At 62.0% G+C, this 19,942-nt stretch overlaps 2 protein-coding genes across 2 annotated transcripts; both read right to left on the bottom strand.

Annotated features, from left to right (window-relative positions):
- Positions 1-5,892: 5,892 nt before the first annotated feature.
- On the bottom strand, positions 5,893-9,929 carry KRT15 (keratin 15). The gene is made up of 8 exons (XM_062175055.1): positions 9,255-9,929; positions 8,333-8,415; positions 8,075-8,231; positions 7,619-7,780; positions 7,395-7,520; positions 7,078-7,298; positions 6,633-6,658; positions 5,893-6,203 (listed from the first exon to the last, which is right to left on the bottom strand). The coding sequence occupies exons 1-8, from the start codon at positions 9,927-9,929 to the stop codon at positions 6,103-6,105; spliced, it is 1,551 nt and encodes a 516-aa protein (XP_062031039.1). The 3' UTR covers positions 5,893-6,102.
- Positions 9,930-14,318: 4,389 nt separating this feature from the next.
- Positions 14,319-18,149, bottom strand: LOC133746784 (keratin, type I cytoskeletal 19). Its single transcript, XM_062175037.1, has 6 exons — positions 17,637-18,149; positions 15,890-15,972; positions 15,521-15,677; positions 15,055-15,216; positions 14,809-14,934; positions 14,319-14,683 (listed from the first exon to the last, which is right to left on the bottom strand). Exons 1-6 carry the CDS (start codon positions 18,054-18,056, stop codon positions 14,429-14,431), a joined length of 1,203 nt encoding a protein of 400 aa, XP_062031021.1. The 5' UTR covers positions 18,057-18,149; the 3' UTR covers positions 14,319-14,428.
- Positions 18,150-19,942: the final 1,793 nt, after the last annotated feature.

Here is a 19,942-nt window from a genome sequence, read left to right as displayed (position 1 = left end):
GCACCCGGCGAGAGCCAGGGCGTGCTGCAGGTGCCCAAACCCCGTGGTGAGGCCGGGATTCCGGCTGACCCCTGACCCTGCCCAGCCCTCCTGCCCTAAGCCCTGATGGCTCAGCTCGCTCAGAAAAGACATGATTCAGCCCAAAGCAGGAGCTCCCGCACCCTCGGTGGAGGATCAAACTGACAAGTGGGTGATTAATGGAACCTGCCCAGCCTGGGGTGACCATGCCCCAGTCCTCCCCGGGCGGGTTCAGGCCAACGCCTCTCAGAGGAACAATGCTGCAGATTCCCCAAAGCCACAGGGATGGCGGTGACGCGCCCCTCCCCCACCCCAGAATCAGGGCACAGCGCCGCCTCCTCCCCCCAGCAGCCCTCCTGGTGCCTTCACACTGGGAGGCTTCTCCAGACACTCAGCGAACCCCGGCACCCACGGGGGACCCATGCCCACTCCCCCCGCTCCTGGTCCCAAGCTTCCTGCAGCAGTCCCCTCGCTGTCCTGTTTCAAGGCAAGGTGGGCCCCTGCACACCCCTGCCACGTGGGCGTCCACCCCAGGACCCTGGGAGAGGGGCTTCAGGAGCCTCATTTCTCGGACAAGGCCGCTGAGGTTGGGCAAGGTCAAGTCATGGCCAAGGACTCAGCGAAGTCGAGGTGGACACCTGGCCCCGCTCCTCTGCCCCTCCTAAAGGTGTCTGGCAGCCCGGGCCGTGAGCCCAGACTGCCACTCTCCCAAGGTTCCACGTGAGCTATACCTGGGAGTCTTCCTGGGTCTCGGGCCCACTAAAACTCTGGTGACTTCCAGAGCAGTACGGGAGCTGGGCACACCCTATGTTCTGATGGTTGGCCTTTGACCCCAGACCTCTGACCCAGATCTCCTAAGCCCCGGGACTTTGCGGGTGACAGGAGCACCCTGTGTTCTTGGTGGTCTCTGGGCATGAGCCAGAAAGACTTTCAGCTCCACACGGTAAAGTTTCCATACAATCCCAGAGCTGTGGAGTTAGAGACCCACTCAGGGCCCCACCTCCGAGGGGACGGCAGCTCCTTGACCTTGTCCTGCGTCTCTCATCTTCTGGCTGCTCACCGCTTCCTTGAAAACACACTTTCCAATCCATGGCTAATAACAACGATACCATTTTCCGAGATGCTACAAACCGCTCTGTCAAAGTCTCCAACCCAAGGAGGGGCAGGGGAAGCTGCGGTTTGTGGCCACAGTGGACAGAGGCTGTGGGTGATCTGGGGACCCACTGCCATCAGCCCTGAAGGGAGCGGAGTGTGTGGGGCTGGGCCCTTACCCCGCGGACCCCACCGACTCAACTCAGGGTCAGACACGCAGCTGGGGAGGGAGAGGTGCTCGCAGCGAGGGGAGTCTCCCACATCCGCTCCCAGAGGTGCTCTGTGCTGAGCGTGAGGGTGGAGGAAGAGCAGCGTCTGGTTTTCCCGTACTCGCAGCCTATCCGTGTTGAAAGATAATAAGGACAACCGACCTTTATTGAACACCATGACCGATGCTCTGCACCCACCATGTATTCGGTCTTCAAAACAACCCTACACTTCCCGTCACACCTTTTGCTCAGATGAACAAACTGAGACCCGGTGAAGTCAAACACGCGGCCCAGACCCAGAAGCAGCCCCTTCCGGCCACTGTCGGCCCCAACCCCGCCCAGGCAAGGCCATGGTCCATTGCCTTTCACTTTCCTGGGCCTCCCTGATGCCCCGCACCAGGCTGGTGGGTGGCCCTGCTTCTCTGTCAGCGAGGCCTGTGCCACTGACAACGGCCTGGTGGTGTCCCCGGCCTGAGTGCCAGAGCTGAGGCCCCTGTGGGAGCAGAACTGTGGTGGAGCTCTCATATGCTGCCCCCCGTGTCACACGTGGGGAAACTGAGGCCCAGGTAACAAGAACAAGGTTATGATGCCAGGTTCCCAGCTCCACCGCCAGCTCACTGGGGACTTGAGGCTGAAATGAGCATTGAGTTTCTTTCCCTAACTCGCCTCTCTGTGCCTCTTGAGTGTCAAAGACGAGAACCAGATGGCTCAAGTCCAATGCCAAGACAAAAGCCCATCCCCCAGCTTCCAAGTCCAAGTTCATCACTTGAATCAGGTGTCTCTCTCTCCTTCTCTCTCTCTCTCTCTTTCTGTCACTGGACTCCAAGAGACCCAGAACCCAGGACAGCTGATCCATACCCCAAAGGGTCTCAAGACTTCCCACAGGGGATGGGCCCCTCCAGAAGAGCAGGACCCCCCCACCGTTCATCCCTGGGGCAATCGACCCAGGCCCCCAGGAAACTCCCTCTCCTCGGAGAAGCCTGCCTGGCAACGCACTGCCCAGAAATCCTTCAGGACCAGCCTGCAGGCCACAGGCACTCCCATTTGCAGAGTTCACAGCTCCCTGAGAACACTCCCTTGCCCACCCACCGGGCTGCCCTGCAAAGGCTTGGCCTGAGCTGCCGTCCACCTGCCAGCCGTGTGACCACAGGGAAACTGCGCAGCCTTCGGTGGCTGTTTCCCCTGGGAAACAGGCAGCCACACAGTTTGTATTTGGGGCTTCTCAGATACCTGAGCCACGAGAGGCACTTGGCAGGGGGAAGGTTGCCATCACCTCCCTTTTAGATCACCTGCCCAGGAATCCTCTGAGCTCCCCCCACACCCCCACCACACTGCACTAACCCATTGCTCTCCTCCCTTCCCTCTGCTCCCTGTAGCCAGTACGGTACCCACAGCAACCAGTCAAACACCAGCAGGCAGCATTGCTTTGTTTTCCCTCCCACTCCCTTTCAGTTTTCCCAAGGACAGGATCGTTGTCCAGTGCATCTCCCAACACTACTTCCGGCATGGGGATGCCCCCAGCAGCTGCCTGAGAAGGGGTCCGGGGTATACTCTGTCTGCTGGCGTTGGGCGAGAGGGAATAGCAGACAGGAGCGATGTCCACTGGGGCCACCCCAGCTCCAAACCTCAGCAGCAACCCTGCCAGCTGTTTATTGTCCTGGGCACTGCCAGCTGCCCAGGGAGGACCAGTTGACGGCCAGATGGGCACACACCCAAGATACCCGTGCCTGTCCAGAGCCGTGTGAAAGGCAAGAAAAGCAAAAGAGAAGCAGGTTCATGTACTAATTCAGCAGGTGTTCATCTATCGCCCAGGCTGAGGTTCCACAGGGCACAGGTTGAACACGGCCCCTACTGTCACGGAGTGACAGTCCCAGCTCGGAGATCATCACACGGAGACGCGGCAGTCAGCTCCCCAGCCAGACTCCTGCATTTACAGATGGGGAAACTCAGACCCAGAGGAGGAACAGCCACGGTCCTCAGGGACACAGGGCAGGCGCAGAGGACACACCCAGGGCCCTGATCTCCGGTCCCAAAGCCGCCCTCTCTCTGTGGGGACGGGGGGGGGGGGGGGGGGGGGTGTCAGCTGCTGCCTGGCTTGGCTGGAAACCAAGCCTGAGCCCAGCCCGAGCAGGAGCGAGGCGTGCCGCTACCCGGAGACTACTTAAGGGCTCAGCAGGGCATGAGCCGCCCCTGGGCGCGGGTGACTCTCTTCAGGGTCCGTCCCGGGACAGGACTCCGCAAGTTCCAACCATCCCCCTGCCGGTCTCTCCAAGGAGCACAGAAGAGCAGAAGCAGGCACTCCAGGGAGACAGGCAGCTTCCCCTCCTGCCCCCGCTCAGCCTCCGGCCCTCAGGGAAGGCAGCCTGGGTGCACCTGCAGCTGAGCCCACCTCGCCAGTCTGCCTCGTGAGCAGAGGCTGTTGCTGCCGCTGCTGCCCACTTAGAGGCTGAGAAACCCTTTGCGGGCTGCTCAGAAGGTCTGAGACCTCGCAAAGGAGACCCAAGGTCAGGGAGGCACAAGCTGCAGGTCGACCAACAGCCTCTGCCACCAAGGGACAGAGAGGCTGGAGCTAGAGCCTGGCTGTTGCCAACCCGGGGGGACCCAGCAGCTGATAGTAGGGCTATCGTGTGAGAAGAAACCAGAGCAGGAGAGACAAAGGCCGGCTGTGGAGCCGATGCTGCCGGTGGTCCTGGCTGCACCGTGTTGGCACAGGGCTGCCCACGGAGGTGAAGACGTGTACTTCCCCAGCGGGCATTGGACCCAGCAGCTCTGACACCGCTGGGGCCACCTCCCATGCTGCAGTGCCTGGGTTCCAGCTCTGGGTCTCCTCTCAATCCCAGCCTCCTGCTCATGTGCACGTGAGGAGGGAGCTGGTGATGACTCAAGTACTCGGGTCCCCGTCTTCCAGGTGGGAAACCAGAATTGAATTCCTATTTCCTGGCTTCAGCCTGGCCCAGCCCTGGCTGGCTGTTGTGGGAATTTGGAGAGTAAATCAGTGGATGGACGTTCTCTCCCCGCCACCCACTGCCGCCGCCTTCTAAATAAATAAAACTAAAGTGACTCTAAAAATGGTTTAAAAGAGCTGGGTTTCAGACTCGCACACCCTCCTAAGACAGGTGCTGCAGCTTCTGTCACCTCCTGATGTCCGAGAAAAGCAAGGGTCGGGGACCAGAGAAACGAGTTCCAGACCCTGTTTCACCGCTTCCTGGCTTGTGACCTCACCGAGGTTACTGAACGTGCTGGGCCTCCGTGTGCGCCCCCGGATCTGACACTGCACCTGACCCGGACTTCACAGACCTGTTGGGAGGGACAGGCTGTCAGGGATGCCTGCCCGGGGCCTGGCACATTGCAGACAACACATCAGTCATGTTTCCTGCCCCAGCCCTCAGTACGTCCTCCGTCAAATCCCCAGAGAGAGCAGGCACCCCCTTCTCTCCAGCCGGGGTCCGTGGGAAAGGGGCTCTGCCCAGCGAGATGCATGGAGACCCTCCCCGGAGGGCTCAGCTCTTCCCACAGACCAGGATCTCTGAGCCATGCAGCCTGCTCTTCTCCGTGGGACCGAGAAACCGGTTCTGCCTCCTCGTGCCCAGTCCTCACCCCAGGGCCTGAGCCAGCCCAGCTGCGGCACCCAGAGTTCTCAGCCTCCGTTCAGGGCTGTGAATCCCAGAACTTTGAGGAAGTTGCCCCAGGTCAGAGGCAACAAATCAGGTGTGCAGAGAGGCCACTGCTGTACCAGGCCCTGGGGGAGACTCTGGACAGGGGGCAGCAGGCACAGGAGGCAGACAAAAGGGGCAACAGAGATTGATGTTGCTTTGGACATGAGGTTAGGAAAATCGAGGAAGGCTTCCTGGAGCTGGTGTCTTCCCCTCCAGGCGTTTTAAAGAACTTCTTGGAAAGAGAGATGGGTCAGCTTTGTGGGGGCCTGGGAAAGGGAACTGGTCAGCCGCTCCAAAGATGAGGCTTGGCCAGCAGGAAAGGAAGGGCTCCTCGGGCAGCACGTGGATGAGCGCCAGAAGCGAAGAGGAGGGTCCTTCCATGGGCTGTGAAGGGCCAGGGCCCAGGGGCCCAGAGCAGGCCCAGGTCATGGAGTCGTGCAGGAGTGGCGCCTTGGCCAGCCCTGACGCTGACCATCCACAGGCGAGCCATTCACCTCTGAGCAAGGGACAATCCACCCCGGCCACCTGCAGTTGAATTAAACAAGGCACCAGGTTGAGTGGCCTAACACCAGCCATGCAGCGGCGAATCTACCCAATCAGCGTCATTGGTCACTCGGTCAGCCACATGGGTGGAAGCCTGCGCCAGGTACACCGTGTGCTCCACGTCCCAGGTTATCCCTTGGGGTGAACCAGAAGAGCAAGTCCCCTGAGCAGCACAGGGTTTGTCCCAGGCACCAGCGTCCTGGACACTCCCAAAGCGGGTATTGTAACCATGGAGGGAAGAGGCCATAATGGGGGAGAGATGGCCGCAGGTGGGCCCTGGACCTCCTCAGAGGCCAATCTGGACCCAGCAAGAAAAACTGCACATTGTACCAAGAGACGTCTGGGAAAGGAAAAGCAATTCTTTATTGTGGGAACAGACACGGTACAAGCCAGCTTGTTGCGCAAGACAGCTGCTTCTGGCTTGTGCTTGCTCTCAAGGGGGTGGGGAGGACTGGGCGGGCCAGGCATGCAAAGCTGCAAGCGGGGAGACCCTTTGGCCGGTCATCACTCTCGGGGGTAGGACTGGACCCCTCGCAGCCCAGGGAGGGCGCAGTGGTGTGGGACGTCTTCCCTGTGCCTGGCACTCAGGCTTCTCTCTTGCGGGAGACCACCTTCCCATCCACGGATTCCTCTACGTGGACTCGGAAACCGCCGCTGCCGCCGCCGCCGCCACTGCCCAGGGAAACTGAGGAAAGAAGGAGCAAGTGTCAGCGTCCCTCTCTCCAAGCAGAGCTGGACAGCAACCCCAAGAGCGGCCCTTAGCCAGGTGTCGAGTGACTCGTCAGAGAGCCAGGCTGCAGCCACAGCAGGCGTGTGCCCAGCGCTGAGCCACGAGGTCAGGGATGTGGTCTGCACGTGGACCGGGCACGAGTGTGGGCCTCTCAACTCTAAGTGTGTGACAAGGGGCCCAAGGAGCATGCCCTGGACAAAGCCTGCTTGCCACGGAGGTCTCGCGACATCTCTCCAACTCCAGCCCCCGCGGGAGCCAACAGAGGGCCCCAGCACCCTGGGAAAGGAGTGTGGCCTGAGCTGGTGAGTGTCCCCTCCCTGCTGGGCTGTGGGCTCTGCTTCTGCTTCCTCCCGTCCCTGCCACGGAGTAGTTCAGCCTTCCTACCTTCCCGGATGCCAAGGTTAGCCATCCTGAAAGAGAGCAGGAACCACAGGTAAGCAAATGCGAGAGCTCAGGGACCCCTGAGAGAAGCCCCCACAGATGACTGAACCTCCTCTCCAGCCTCTCACCTCCCCAATCCCCACTCCCACACCTGACACCCCCAGGGGCTGGGACACCCTGATGGCCCCGAGAAGAGGCCTCAGCTCTAGAGCAACGCCCCCTCAGCAGAATGGTACAAGCACTGAATCAGGTGTCCCAGCCCAACTGCTACATCTACCCTACAGACAGGACGCATGGCCACGGATCAGGGCGCTGAGTCCAGACCCCTCATTCCTCCTGGGGCCATGCCAGGAGGACTTGGGGACACCCTGCCACCCCCTTAAAAACAGCCCTGCCCCGGAGCCCCAGCCCGCTGCTCCGCACCCCTGCCCCTGCGGCCGCGCCCTACTTGGCGTCCTGGCCCTCGAGCAGGCTGCGGTAGGTGGCGATCTCCTGCTCCAGCCTCGACTTGATGTCCAGCAGCCTGTTGTACTCCTGGTTCTGAGCCTCCATCTCGCACCGCAGCTCGCCCAGCTGGGCCTCGATGCTGCTGATGACCCCCTGGATCTGCTGCAGCTGTGTGGCGTATCGGCACTCCACCTCCGCCAGTGAGTTCTCCAGCCCGGCTTTCTGCAGGGGCGACACATCAGGCGGGGAAGAACTCGCCCAGGGCCCTGGCCGGTGGAGGCGGGAGGGCAGCGGGCAGCAGGCGGTGGGCAGCCCTACCATGCTGAGCTGGGACTGCAGCTCGATCTCCAGCCCCTGCATGGTGCGTCTCAGGTCTGTGATCTCCGTCTTGCTGCTCTGAAGCATCTCTGTGTTGGAGGCCACCTCCTTATTCAGCTCCTCGGTCTGTGAGTCACAAGCAGCAGAGAAGTGAGCCCCGGGGGCCTCCTACAAGACCTGGGGAGCCGGGCCTGGCTGGGCGGGGTGGGGCAGGGCAGGCCCACCTTGCTGAAGAACCAGGCCTCGGCGTCCCGCCGGTTCTTCTCCGCCATGGCCTCGTACTGCTCCCTCATCTCGGCCAGCATGCGGCTCAGGTCCACACCCGGCGCCGCGTCCATCTCCACGTTGACCTGGCCGGCCAGCTGGTTACTGAACTCCTTCATCTCCTGCAGGGTGGAGGAGCCGAAGAGAGAGCTGAGAGTCTGGGGTCCTGCATGCCCACTGTGGCTGTGCCCCTCACTCATACGGTGACCTTGGCCTTCACCATGCCCACCACTGCTCGTGAGGATCTCCTGCCTGCCCCAGGTGCCACCCAGGGAGGACACAGGAGGTCAGCAGTTCACACTAGAGGACGAGGGGGCCTCTGTGCCACTAAGCACTCCACCAGCTATGACAAAGGAAGCAGCAGTCCCCCCCCCCGGCCCCGCGCCCGCCACCCCCAGCCCCTGTCCAGCTCGCACCTCCTCGTGGTTTTTCTTCAGGTAGGCCAGCTCCTCGTTCAGGCCCTCGATCTGCATCTCCAGGTCGGTCCTGGCCAGGGTCAGCTCGTCCAGCACCCTGCGCAGCCCGTTGATGTCGGCCTCCACGCTCTGGCGCAGGGCCAGCTCGTTCTCATACCTGAGGAGAGAGAGGGATCCGGGCGGCTGAGTCAGAGGGAGAGCAAAGCCCAGCAAAGAGGACAACGCGGGGTGGGCGGGACGGGGGAGGCAGGTGTGCACTTGAGCCTGAAGTCGTCGGCAGCCAGCCTGGCGTTGTCAATCTCCAGGATGACCCGGGAGTTGTCGATGGTGGCGGCCAGGATCTGCAGGAGACCAGGAGCTCGGATGCCTAAAGGATTCCTCCCTCCCCTGCTGCTCTCCTGCCACCCACCAACCCCTCACTCACCACCTCCAGGTTGGCACCACCAAGGGAAGCCCCTGGGGCCCTTGGCACAGCCTCACCTGAGGTGCTGCCCTCCTCGGCTCCAGGGCATGGCCTGGGACCCTACCCCCTTCCCACCCCGTGGGATGTGGCTGGCCAAGAATGTGCTAGAGTGAGGTGCGGTGGGCTCCAGCCACAGCCCTCCCAGGGATCCTCCTGCACCGGCCCCTCTGGGCACAGCTCACGGCCACTGCCCCCTACACTGCTTGACACAGCTGTGGGTCTACGGAACTTGGAGGGGGCCAAGAAGGCGTTTTAGAGAGGAGGAAACCAGTGCCAGTGAGGGAGACGGTGGCAGAGCCTGGAAAGAGGTCCCAGGTCCCCCAAGTCCTGGCAGTGCTCTTGGCACCAAAGCCCCCTGAAAGGGTGCAGCGGGAGGTCCTGGCACTCGGGGCTCCTGCGGTTACACCCCAGCACCACTCTTGCCAAGGAGGTAAAGGAACACTTTGAGCAGACTCCTGCAGGGCGTGTGGGACAGGGAGGGTGAGTCGCTCTCGATAATTGCCCCTACCTGTGCCCCTGTTGGACCTAACGGGATTCCCAAGAGCCCTCTTGCCCACACTGCCAAGGTGAGCAGATGTGCGCCAGCGCGTGCTCCTAGAAAGCAGGTGCACAGCCACTCTGCCGAGGTTACACATAGCGCAGTCATCACCCGGGCAGAAGCAGACATGTGCAGGGCACCGGGCACCTGCTCCCCTCCTGCTGTCACCTGGGGCTCACCTTGTCCCGGAGCTCCTCAATGGTCTTGTAGTATTGGCTGTAGTCGCGCTCCGGGCTGCTCGGGCTCTGCTTCTGGTACCAGTCCCGGATCTTCACCTCCAGCTCACTGTTGGCCTCCTCCAGGGCGCGCACCTTGTCCAGGTAGGAGGCCAGCCGGTCGTTGAGGTTCTGCATGGTGACCTTCTCGTTGCCAGAGAGGAGACCGCCGTCGCCACCACCAAAGTCACCAAAGCCACCGCCAAACCCCCCTCCGAAGCCTCCACCAAAACCAGCACCGGCCGCTCCACCAAAGCCACAGCTCATGCCGCCCCCATATCCCCCTCCTGACCCCGAAGAGACAAACCTAGCAGAAGAAGCCGAGATGCTGCGACTCCCACCTCCCCCATAAAGACTCCCCCCACCAAAGCCACCTCCCCCATAAAGACTCCCCCCACCAAAGCCACCTCCCCCAGCCCAGAGGGAGCCCCCTCGGGTAGAGCCTCCCCCAAAGGTGGAGGAAGAAGTTTGCAGAAATGTGGTAGCCATGGTCAGGCGGCTAGCCGGTGAGGTCTCAGCCAACACTGGGGATGCGGGCAGGAGGTGCCGCCTGGGCTGGGACCAGAGCACAGCGCCTGTCTCCCCAGCCTGGGGCTCCTTATATATCCCTGGGGGTGGGGGTGGGGGGTACAGGGCCATGTCTCCTCCCCCAGAGCCGAGCCAGCTCCTCTGCCCTCCCGACAAACACAGCTGCCTGCATACCTCCACGTGGCTCCTTGCAGGTTTTTTTTTTAATGCAACAAAAGATGATTCAGAATGAATGGTGTTTTGCCCCAGGCCATGATTTTAACACTTGGATTACAGGTCCATCTCTCTACTCCGGAGAAAGGACAGAGAGCAGCAGGGAGCAAAGTCTTGGAGCAGCCCCAGCCAGCTGTGCCCTCGGTGGGTTTCTCCCACCCCAAGGACCCACGGCATGGGCAGACCCTGGCCACCACCATCTCCTGCCCTGGGAGCCTTGCTCCGACACAGACGGCTCCCCACTCTCAGTGGGGACTCTACTTCCCAAACCCTGCTCCGTGCTCACAGACCCTGTACATGAGCTGTGGGGCCCCGGGGGACAGGCTGAGGACAGGAGAGGAAGACTTGAGCCAATGGAGGCGACCAGCATCTGTCCTTTCCCTGGGGTTCCTCTGCCTCCCTCCCTCCAACCCTAGGATCCCTCCTTCTCCTCCAGTTCACCCCAGCCTCCAACCCATGGCCTTGGCACACCTGCAAAAGCCCAGCAGGCTGAGCCCTGACAGGGGGCTGATTGATGGTGCCGCCACCTGCCAACTGCACATGTCACTGAACCTCTGCTTGCTCCCGGGACGCGTTGGGGCAAACCTCTGCAGATAAGGCCGGGGCACATTCCAGAAAGCCCCTGCCTTCTCCAGGAGAGGCATGTCGCTGCCTAGCAGGGACAGATTAACCCCCGTTTGTCCTGTCGGGCACTGCGGAGCTGGGGAGGGCCAGAACCAGAAGTCTCCAACAGCCTGAGCATTGCCAGGAGCAAAGACGTGGGGAGGCTGGGTGGCCAGAGATGTTGAAGGTCAAGTCAAACACTCAGAGAGGACAGTCGTCCCCTCTGCCCTCCAAGTCAGGACCACCTGACACTGTGGTCAATGCAACGTGCAGGTGTGGCTCGGCCTCTGGCCCCCGACTCCAGAACGAACAGAAAGTCTGGGAGCCGAGAGCGAGCAAGACAAGAGAGGGAGACTCAGGAGGAGGGGGGTTTCCTGGGCCAAGGCTACAGTGTGGTGGGGTGGACCGGGCTCTGGAATCCCTCAGGCCTGGGTTCAAATCCTGCCTCTACGGATGCCGCTTGGGCCAGCTTGGCCGTATGAGTTTTAGGTCTCAGTTTCCTTATGCTAAGTACCAGACTCTCAGCGCTTACTTCCAGGGAAGCTCTGGGGCTCCCCGTCTTCTAAGGGCCCCAGTGCTGGGCTGCATGTCCAGCCCTGAGATGTCCCAATACCCTCACTGGGAGGGAACTTGACCTTCGGCATCAGAACCTGCTGCATGAGGGCCTTGGCGTGCTTTGTGGCTCGACAGTGTCACCGCTGCTCCACCGCCAGCTCCTGCCAGGCAGCACGGGCTGTTATCCCAGCTGCCCTAAGGTGGGTCTTTCCTTCCACGCATGCTGCACCCACGAGCCGTGCTCATCACAGGTTTCAGAGGAACAAAATTAGGACACAGTCTGTGCAAGGCGGCACCGCAAGTAAGGGGAGTCGGGGCCTCTGTCCCCACATTCCTGCCTCTGCGCCGGGGTGTGGGAGTGGGGAACCTGTGAGCCTGGCCCCAGACAGTGCGGTATTGTCTCGGGGTGGGAGGATATTGTCTTCTCCTCCCAAAGAAAAATAATCAAACCCAGATCAGCAGCAGCTCATTAAACCTCTGCAGACATCGCGGCCCCAGCAGTTACCATTGGGAACAGCCGCTCGCCCATCGCCCCGAGGTGTAGCAGGGCTGGACCCCAGCCAGCTCCCCCTGCACCCCCACAGCCCTTCCCGGTGGCTTTCCTGGGCCTGGAGCTGCAGCTGCCCCCTCGTGGCTTCTGTCACAAATCCCTGGTTTTAGTCCAAGCTGGGGCAGGGCCCTGGGGCCTCCTCATTAGCTGGCACCAGGCAGGAAGGCATTGAGAGGACGGAGCTGTGTTTGGCCCCCTGCCCAGACTGCACCCCAGGCCCTGCCGCAGGCGGCCCGCCCAGGAGGCTGGGCCGGTTTCTGTCCTTTGCCCACCACAGCCAGGTGGGCCCTAGAGCTGGGCCTTTCCGCCTTGGGCTAGGGCAGTGCAACCCAGTGGAAAGAACTGGGGCTGGATTCTGCTCTGGGTGCAACTTCAGCAGGGCCCTTAGCTGCTACCCCATCACAGGACCACAGCGAGCATTCAATGGTACATGGAGAGAGGAGGGGGGAGGGGGCTCTCCAGAAACCCTGGACCCTCCCACCCTCCTCAGCTGCCCAGGGAGGTGTCAGAGACAGTGGGCACCACCTGGGGCCTGGTAACCTAACCTCTGAATCCCTCCTTTCCCATGTGCACGGCATGCTGCTTTGGGCCTTAGCCTATCAGTCAGGAAAATGGGAATAAGCCCAGCTCAGCCCGACTCACAGAGAGGCAAGTTGATGGACAGGAAGCGCTCCACCTTGAAGATCTACAGTGATACAAAGGTGTTGCCCCCTCTCCTCCCACCAAGCCCACGCTCTCCCCTCTCAGCCTCCTGGCTTCTTCTAATTTCAGCTCCCAGATGGAGACAGAAAAGTGTTCCCCGCCACCCCCCACCCCATGCACACACAAAGAAGGCTTCACGCCAGACACCCAAGCCTGCGACCCAGGCACCTGCCCCACCTGTGTGGGCCCAGACCCCGCCCCTCAGCCACATTCCTGGGGCCCTGGAACCCAGGCAGGTTTGTGACAACAATGCAGGCTTTCACGGGCAGGGACAGGTACCTCCAGGCAGTCCCAGCCTGGGGGTGTGGCCAGGCCTCTGCCTCCAGCACCAAGGCTTCCTGGGAAGTTACAAGGGACAGCAGGACCTGTGTGTGCTGGAGACAGGACAGTGAGGGAGGTGACAGAAGGGGCTCCCTGAGATCCACAGGGAAACTGGGGACAGAGCGCCTCCTTCAGGTTAGCCTGAGCTGTGACAGGGTGGGGACAGGAGTGGCACCAGGGTCCCTCCCTTGCCACTCCTTAATGGGACCTGACCCTCCAGGCCCCAGGAAGTGGGCCTTCTTTATGGGGCCCTCATTGGCCTCAGTTTTTGGCAGGGGCAGGACCACACCTGCCCCAGGGCATAGTCATATGGGAAAGTTGGGACTTTGCCCCTTGCAGGCTCAGAGCAGGCCCCGGAAATGCCAGGTTGGGGGGGGGGGGTTCTGTGTGGGAGGTCTGGGTCACAGCTGGGCCCCGTTCCAGGCGCCGGGCCCAAGAATGGGCTGGTGGGCGAAAGGGGCTTATGCAGGGCTGCCCCGGAGCGGATGAGTGTGTTGGTGCATGCAAGCACCTCAACAGGTTCACCCTCTCCCAGATGGCCCCAGGCAGGTGCCTAACCACACAGCCCCCATTTTGGCTCAGTGGGGAAATGCACTCCCACCCCAGGGGACCGCAGTGCTGAGCTCCCTCTGATCCAGACAGGCGTGCCAGCAACACTGGCGTGGTGCTGCCAACTCCAGGAGACCACCTGGGCAGAGGTGGCGCCATGCGCCCAGAATCAGGAGACGCAGAGCCTGGTTCTGGCTCCACCACGTAGCTGGCGTGGGACCCTGGACAACACCCAACCTCTCTGCGCCCGCTTCCTCATCAGCTTGTAACCCCTTTTTTTTTTTTTTTTTTGACAGGCAGAGTGGACAGTGAGGAGAGAGACAGAGAGAATGGTCTTCCTTTTTGCCGTTGGTTCACCCTCCAATGGCCGCCACGGCCGGCGCTGCAGCTGGCGCACCACGCTGATCCGAAGGCAAGAGCCAGGTGCTTATCCTGATCTCCCATGGGGTGCAGGGCCCAAGCACTTGGGCCATCCTCTACTGCACTCCCTGGCCACAGCAGAGAGCTGGCCTGGAAGAGGGGCAACCAGGACAGAATCCGGCACCCCGAACGGGACTAGAACCCGGTGTGCTGGCGCTGCAAGGCGGAGGATTAGCCTATTGAGCCGCGGCGGCGGCCTCAGAACCCCTTCTAAGGTTGCTTTGGTTAAATGCACACAGCAATCGCTCAATCCGTTTCACACGCACGTACCCCAGCCCCAGATGGGGTGCAGCGGAGAGAAAACTGTATCTGGAAGCCAAACCCCCTTTGCCACGGGCTGGAGCAGTTGAAACAGACAAGAAAGCCCCTCAGCTCTGGGGACCTTGGTCTACTGCACGCGCTGTGGAAATGGTGCTTATTTCACAAGGTTCTTGTCGACCGGTGAGAGAAATGAAGACTTGTGCGCGCAGGAATTACCATGACAACCAAAGTATGTTTGTCCCTTCCCTTTACTGGGACAGGGTGAACTTTGGTTCAAAAGAAAATCTAAACTGGAGCAGGTTGAATTAACAAAGCAAACTCCTGCCTCCCTCAGGCCATCAAGTTTTATTGGCAGCTCAGGGGAGGAGCCCAGAGGAAGGAGCCCTCCCCTCCCGCACCCCTGCAGGGAGCAGAGCCCAGCAGCCAGCCGGGCAGCTCAGATGACCTTGGAGGTGGGCAGGTTGTTGTAGTGGGCGTCCTGGCCCTCAAGCAGGCTGCGGTAGGTGGCGATCTCCTGCTCGAGCCGCGACTTGATGTCCATGAGCTGCTGGTACTCCTGGTTCTGGCGCTCGGTGTCGGCACGCACGTCGCTCAGCTGGGCCTCGATGCTGCTGATCACCGCCTGGATCTGCGCCAGCTGCGCCCCATAGCGGGCCTCCGTCTCTGCCAGCGTGCCTTCCAGGGCCGCTTTCTGGAGGGGGGCAGGCAGAGGAGGTGCCTCAGTGAGGCCTGGTTCCCAGAGCCGGCGTGGGCACGGCCACCACGAGCCAGGCTGCACCACCGCACTCCCCCTGCCCCGAGCCAGGAGCCACATACCATACTGAGCTGTGACTGCAGCTCGATCTCCAGGCCTTGCATGGTCCGGCGCAGGTCGGTGACCTCAGACCTGCTACTCTTGAGCTGCTCCGTGTTTACGGCCACCTCGCGGTTCAGCTCCTCCGTCTGTAACAAGGCAGGAGGCAGAGGGGATCAGCACGGAGGCAGGTCTCTGGGGCGTGGTGGCGCCTCGAGCCCTCTCTCTCCCTGCCACCCCGCCAAGGGCGCCGGCTCCCCACTGCATACCCGGCTGTTGAACCAGGCCTCGGCATCCTTCCGGTTCTTCTCAGCCATGACTTCATACTGGCTTCTCATTTCACTCAGGATCTTGCCTAGGTCAATGCCTGGAGCAGAATCCACCTCCACGCTGACCTGGCCACCCACCTGGCCCCTTAGGGCACTGATTTCCTGGAGAGACAGCGGGGAGGTGGGCGTGTCAGGGCCCAGAGCCTGCTGGGCTTGGGCCAGTCACTCCCCTACCTCCTCAACCCGAAGTTGGGGGGGATGCAAGTTCAGGTGCAGACCTAGGAGGCAGCACTGGGAGGGTGACCAGGAGGCCGCCATCCCCTGCTGAAACCCAGGGAGCTGTGATCCGCACACAGGGCTGTGCTGAAACTGCAGAGCGTGGCCGCAGCCAGAGGACACAGGACGGAAGTGCCCTCCGCCCTGGGAAGCAGGGGCAGGATGGACAGAGGCCCAGCGCAAAACACACCTCCTCATGGTTCTTCTTCAGGTAGGCCAGCTCCTCCTTCAGGCCCTCGATCTGCATCTCCAGGTCGGTCCTGGCCAGGGTCAGCTCGTCCAGCACCCTGCGCAGCCCATTGATGTCGGCCTCCACGCTCATGCGCAGGTTCAGCTCTGTCTCATACCTTTCGGGGGAAACAGTTGCCATCAGACCAGAGTTTCCTCTGCAGTGCCGAAGACCCAGCCTGGGGAGTTTGCTTCAGGCCAGCTGGGAGGGAGGGGGGAGGGAAGGACAAGAGGCAGTCCCCCCACTGCACTGAGCCGCCCTAAGAGCCCAGGAGTGCCAACCCCTCTCTGCCCTGACTCGCGCAGCCCCCACCCCTGTGCAGTCACTCACTTGGTTCGGAAGTCATCGGCAGCCAGACGGGCATTGTCGATCTGCAGGACAATCTTGGAGTTCTCAATGGTGGCACCAAGAATCTGGAAGGCAGAGGCAGGAGGCTGGCACCGGTGCAGCGACCGGCACTGCCCACCCACCGTGTGCCTCCCCGCACGCTCTCCGCACACCAAAGCCCCAGCTACCCCGCTGCTGCTGCATGGCCTGCTCCCTGGGAGGCCTTGGGAGTCAGAGCAGGAGGAAACGCTGCAGGGGTCCAGGCCTGGGGAGGACACTCTGAGACCTGTGCCCAGACACATTCTCAGTGGCCTGAAGGGGGCGTATAAGCCAGACACAGGGGAACCGAAGGGGAGGCGGGGATCAAGAGAAGTACCAAGAAGGACTTCCCCCTTTGCACCCCCACTCAAGGCTCATCCTGCCTTCAGGGAGAGAATCCCAGTGGCTGAGCACCTACTAAGCACTCTGTACCTCATCTCTACAGCCTCTGGAGAGAGCAGGTCCCAACTCATTAGTCCAACACACCAGGGGGTGATTTGCATGGTTTTGTATTGAAACAGAATAGAACTTCATTCACTTTCAATGTTTGGGGGGTAGCCTTTGGTGCACAGGCTGAGCTGCCACTCAAGGTGCCCCCACCCCATATCTGAGGGCCTGGGTTCCTGCCCAGGCCCTGCTAGCCATTCCAGTTTGCTGATCACGCACACAGCAGAAGATGGCTCAACGACTTGGGTCCCCACCACCCATGTGGGCGAGCAGGACGGTGTTCTGCCTGGAGCTCCTGGCTTCAGCCTGGCCCTGCCCTGGCTGTTGCAGACATTTGGGGAGTGAACCAGTGGATGGGGGATCTCTTGCCCTCGCTCGCTCCGCTCTCCCTTTCAAATAAATAAAATTTTAAAGCATAGCAAAACAACAGAAGGGATCACCAGAGCAGGGTAGGAATTGCTTTAGAAACGTGTGCTCCATGGGTGGGGGTGATGTGTGAGGGCCACAACGACGTCTTTCTTATTGTGGTCACCGTTCTGGTTGGCAGGCCCGAGCTCCCGCAGGGCGGGCTGCCCCACAGCGACCCCGCCGCTGTAGCCGGTGCTCCCGGGCAAGCAAAGACCAAGGACCCCTGCCTGCGTTCCCTGTACCCGGAGCAGCAGCCACTGCGCCCGCTGCTCCCTTTACTCCCAAAGCTCCGTGAAAGCTGGGGCCCCCAGGCCTAAGGCAGTGGGAGGGGCCAAAGCCTTAGAAGGAAGCCAGACCTGCCCAACCAGAGGAAAGGAATGCAGGGGTCACAGGGCAGGGATAGGTCTGGCCCAAAAGGGACCACATCCTCCCATGACAAACTCCCGCACCTGCCCGCTGCGGCCGGGACCCGCTACCCCGATGTCTGCGCACCCCGACGCCGCGTGCCACCGGAACCCCTGACCCGCGCCCCTTCTTCCTCCCGCCCCGCCGCCTCCCGGGCCCCACCCACTTACCTGCCCTGCCCTGCCCTGCCCAGCTCCCCTCCCCCTCCCCACCGCCTCCGCTTCCTGCTCCAGGGTCCTGCCCCGAAGTCCCGCCCCGGGCGCATGCCCTGCTCCTTCGGCCTCAACCCGCGGGGCCCTCCCCGGACGGGCTCGCTTCCGCTCCCCACGGGAGGTGGCCCCGGCGCCCGCCACCCCGGCTCCCGCCGCGCCCAGCCCGCCGGGCGGGGATTCTGCGGCCGCCGCCCGCCTTGCCGCAGCAGGTGCACTCTGGCGGCCGGGCCGCCGCCCACCTTGTCCCGCAGGTCCTCGATGGTCTTCCAGTAGTGGCTGTAGTCGCGAGCGGGCCCGGGCCCCTGCTTCTGGTACCAGTCCCGGATCTTCACCTCCAGCTCGCCGTTGGCCTGCTCCAGGGCGCGCACCTTGTCCAGGTAGGAGGCCAGGCGGTCGTTGAGGTTCTGCATGGTGATCTTCTCGTTGCCCGCCAGGAGCCCGTCGGACCCTGCCAAGGCGCCCCCATAGCCGCCGCCGTAGCCCCCAGAGGAGGATGAGGACACGAAGCGGGCAGAGGACACAGACACGCCGCGGCCACCCGAGCCCCCGTGGATGCTGGGCGCGCGGAAGCTGCCCCCGGCCCCAAAGCGCACGGAGCCGCCGCCCAGGCCCCCGAAGGAGGAGGCGGCGGACGACTGGCGATAGCTGTAGGAAGTCATGGCGAGGAGGAAGGCTGCGACGAGCGAGGACACTGGCCTGAGTCGGGCAGACAGCAGGAGGAGTGGCGAGGCCCTCACCTGGCGCCTTTTATGCCCACGGCGGGAGGGGGAGGGGGAGGGGACAGTGTCAGGGGCGGATATCTGAGCCCCAAGGAATTTGCAGGCTCCAGAGCAAACATGGACACTCGCCCCATTGGTCAGTTCCTGGTAGCTCTGCCCCCGGCCCTCCCCTACCAGGAACCCGAGGTCCCTGCCTTGCCTGGAGCTGCCCCACCCCAGCCCACCCCCGGCTCTCCCCTGGGAGCACACATTCACCCCAGCACACACACACACACACACAGGTGGATACACCTGGCCCCAGGGAACGAACTCACCCTCTGCCTCTCACCAGACTCCCAGAGTGTGACAAACCCCCACACACACACATACAAGGAATTGCAGCCCTGCTCAGGTTACACTCCTGTTAAACCTCTCACTGGTCAGCAGTGGCTCGGGCCCCTCCATTAGAGCCTTGGGATCCTAAAGGTGCCCCCAAAGAGCGCCTTCACCAGATTCCCAGGCCCACTGAAAGTTACGGCCAGTCAGCCAGGCCCCTGGGGCCCCCACGCCCTGGGTTCCCCTTAGTCCCCTCTGACAAAGGAGGAAGGTGCTCGGAGCAGCTGAGACCCAGCGGCCCCACCCTGCTGTGGCCATGCAAAGCCTGGGTGACAATAGGGGCCTAGGCACAGCTGCAGGGAGCGGTCCTGGCTGCAGGACTGGGGCCTCCACAAGCCCAAGTGCAAGTCTGACCCTGACCCCGAGGCTATACCTGGAACCCTCAATGCCCACCTGCACCTGGACAGTTCCCCACACAAAAGCTGTTCAACAATCCATTTATTGGGCTGCTTTAAAGAATAGGGCGGGGGAGAGGGCAGCATTTAGCACCTGCCACCCAAAGACAAGTCGAGGACAGAATTCCTGTCCCCTTTGAGACAAGATGATCTGGGTGCCGGACAGTTGGTCTCATGGTTAGGACGTGAGTGAATGAATGAGCTGGGGAGAGCACTACACAGTGCCACGCACAAGGCGAGCTGTCCCCGCCACTCACTGCCCCAGCCCTGCTGCTCAGCCTGGGCAGCAATCCCCTCCACCCCTGGCCAGGGGCCCTGCAGCAGCCTCATCCCAGCCCCTGCACCGCCTTCACCTGTCCTCACAGAGCCTCCCTCCGCCTCTAGGTGGGAGTTAAGGAGAAGTAACCATCTCCAGCTCTAAGCCTCAGCTTCCCCCCTCGAAATGAGGGGTTCGGCTCAGCTCTGCTCTCTGCATAGGATCCCCTGGATCATGTGACTAACTGAAGGCTTGTCCCCAGCCTCTGAAACCCAAGTCCCCAGCAAACTGTCTTGTAGCCAGCAGCTCCCCAGACAGGGACAGGGACGAGGGGCAGGGCAAGCACACATGCCCACCCAGCACCAGAAGCAGCCCTCAGCCGCCAGCTGGCCAGCGGAAGGCTGTTCAAAGCAGTGACTCAGGGACAGGAAGACAGGGGCTGGGGCTGGGAGCCCCGAGGGGAAGAGGTGGCCCTGGCCATGAAGGCAGGGTGTGGCTGGGCCTTTACAAAGGTTGCTGTCGCCAGGGCTGGCCTGGTGAGTCACTCTCCTTATCTGGCCCTGGGGAGGAGGCCTGCTCCCTATGAGGGGCAGAGGGATATGGGCCAGATAGTTGCCAGCACACCAAGCCCCAGCCACAACTGTTGTGCGACCTGATGGGAGGGTCTGGGAGGGGAGTCTGTCTCAGGAAATAAAGAACAGTTCTACTCCAAAGTTGAAGGGGGTCTAAGGGGCCTAGCGTCCCAGCCCCTCCTTCCCCAGGGCCCTAACCCTGAGAACAGTCACCTCTAGCTGGGCAAC

Source organism: Lepus europaeus, chromosome 18, assembly GCF_033115175.1.
Source record: "Lepus europaeus isolate LE1 chromosome 18, mLepTim1.pri, whole genome shotgun sequence".
Classification (NCBI taxonomy): domain Eukaryota; kingdom Metazoa; phylum Chordata; class Mammalia; order Lagomorpha; family Leporidae; genus Lepus; species Lepus europaeus.
This window is presented reverse-complemented; position numbering and strand designations above follow the sequence as displayed.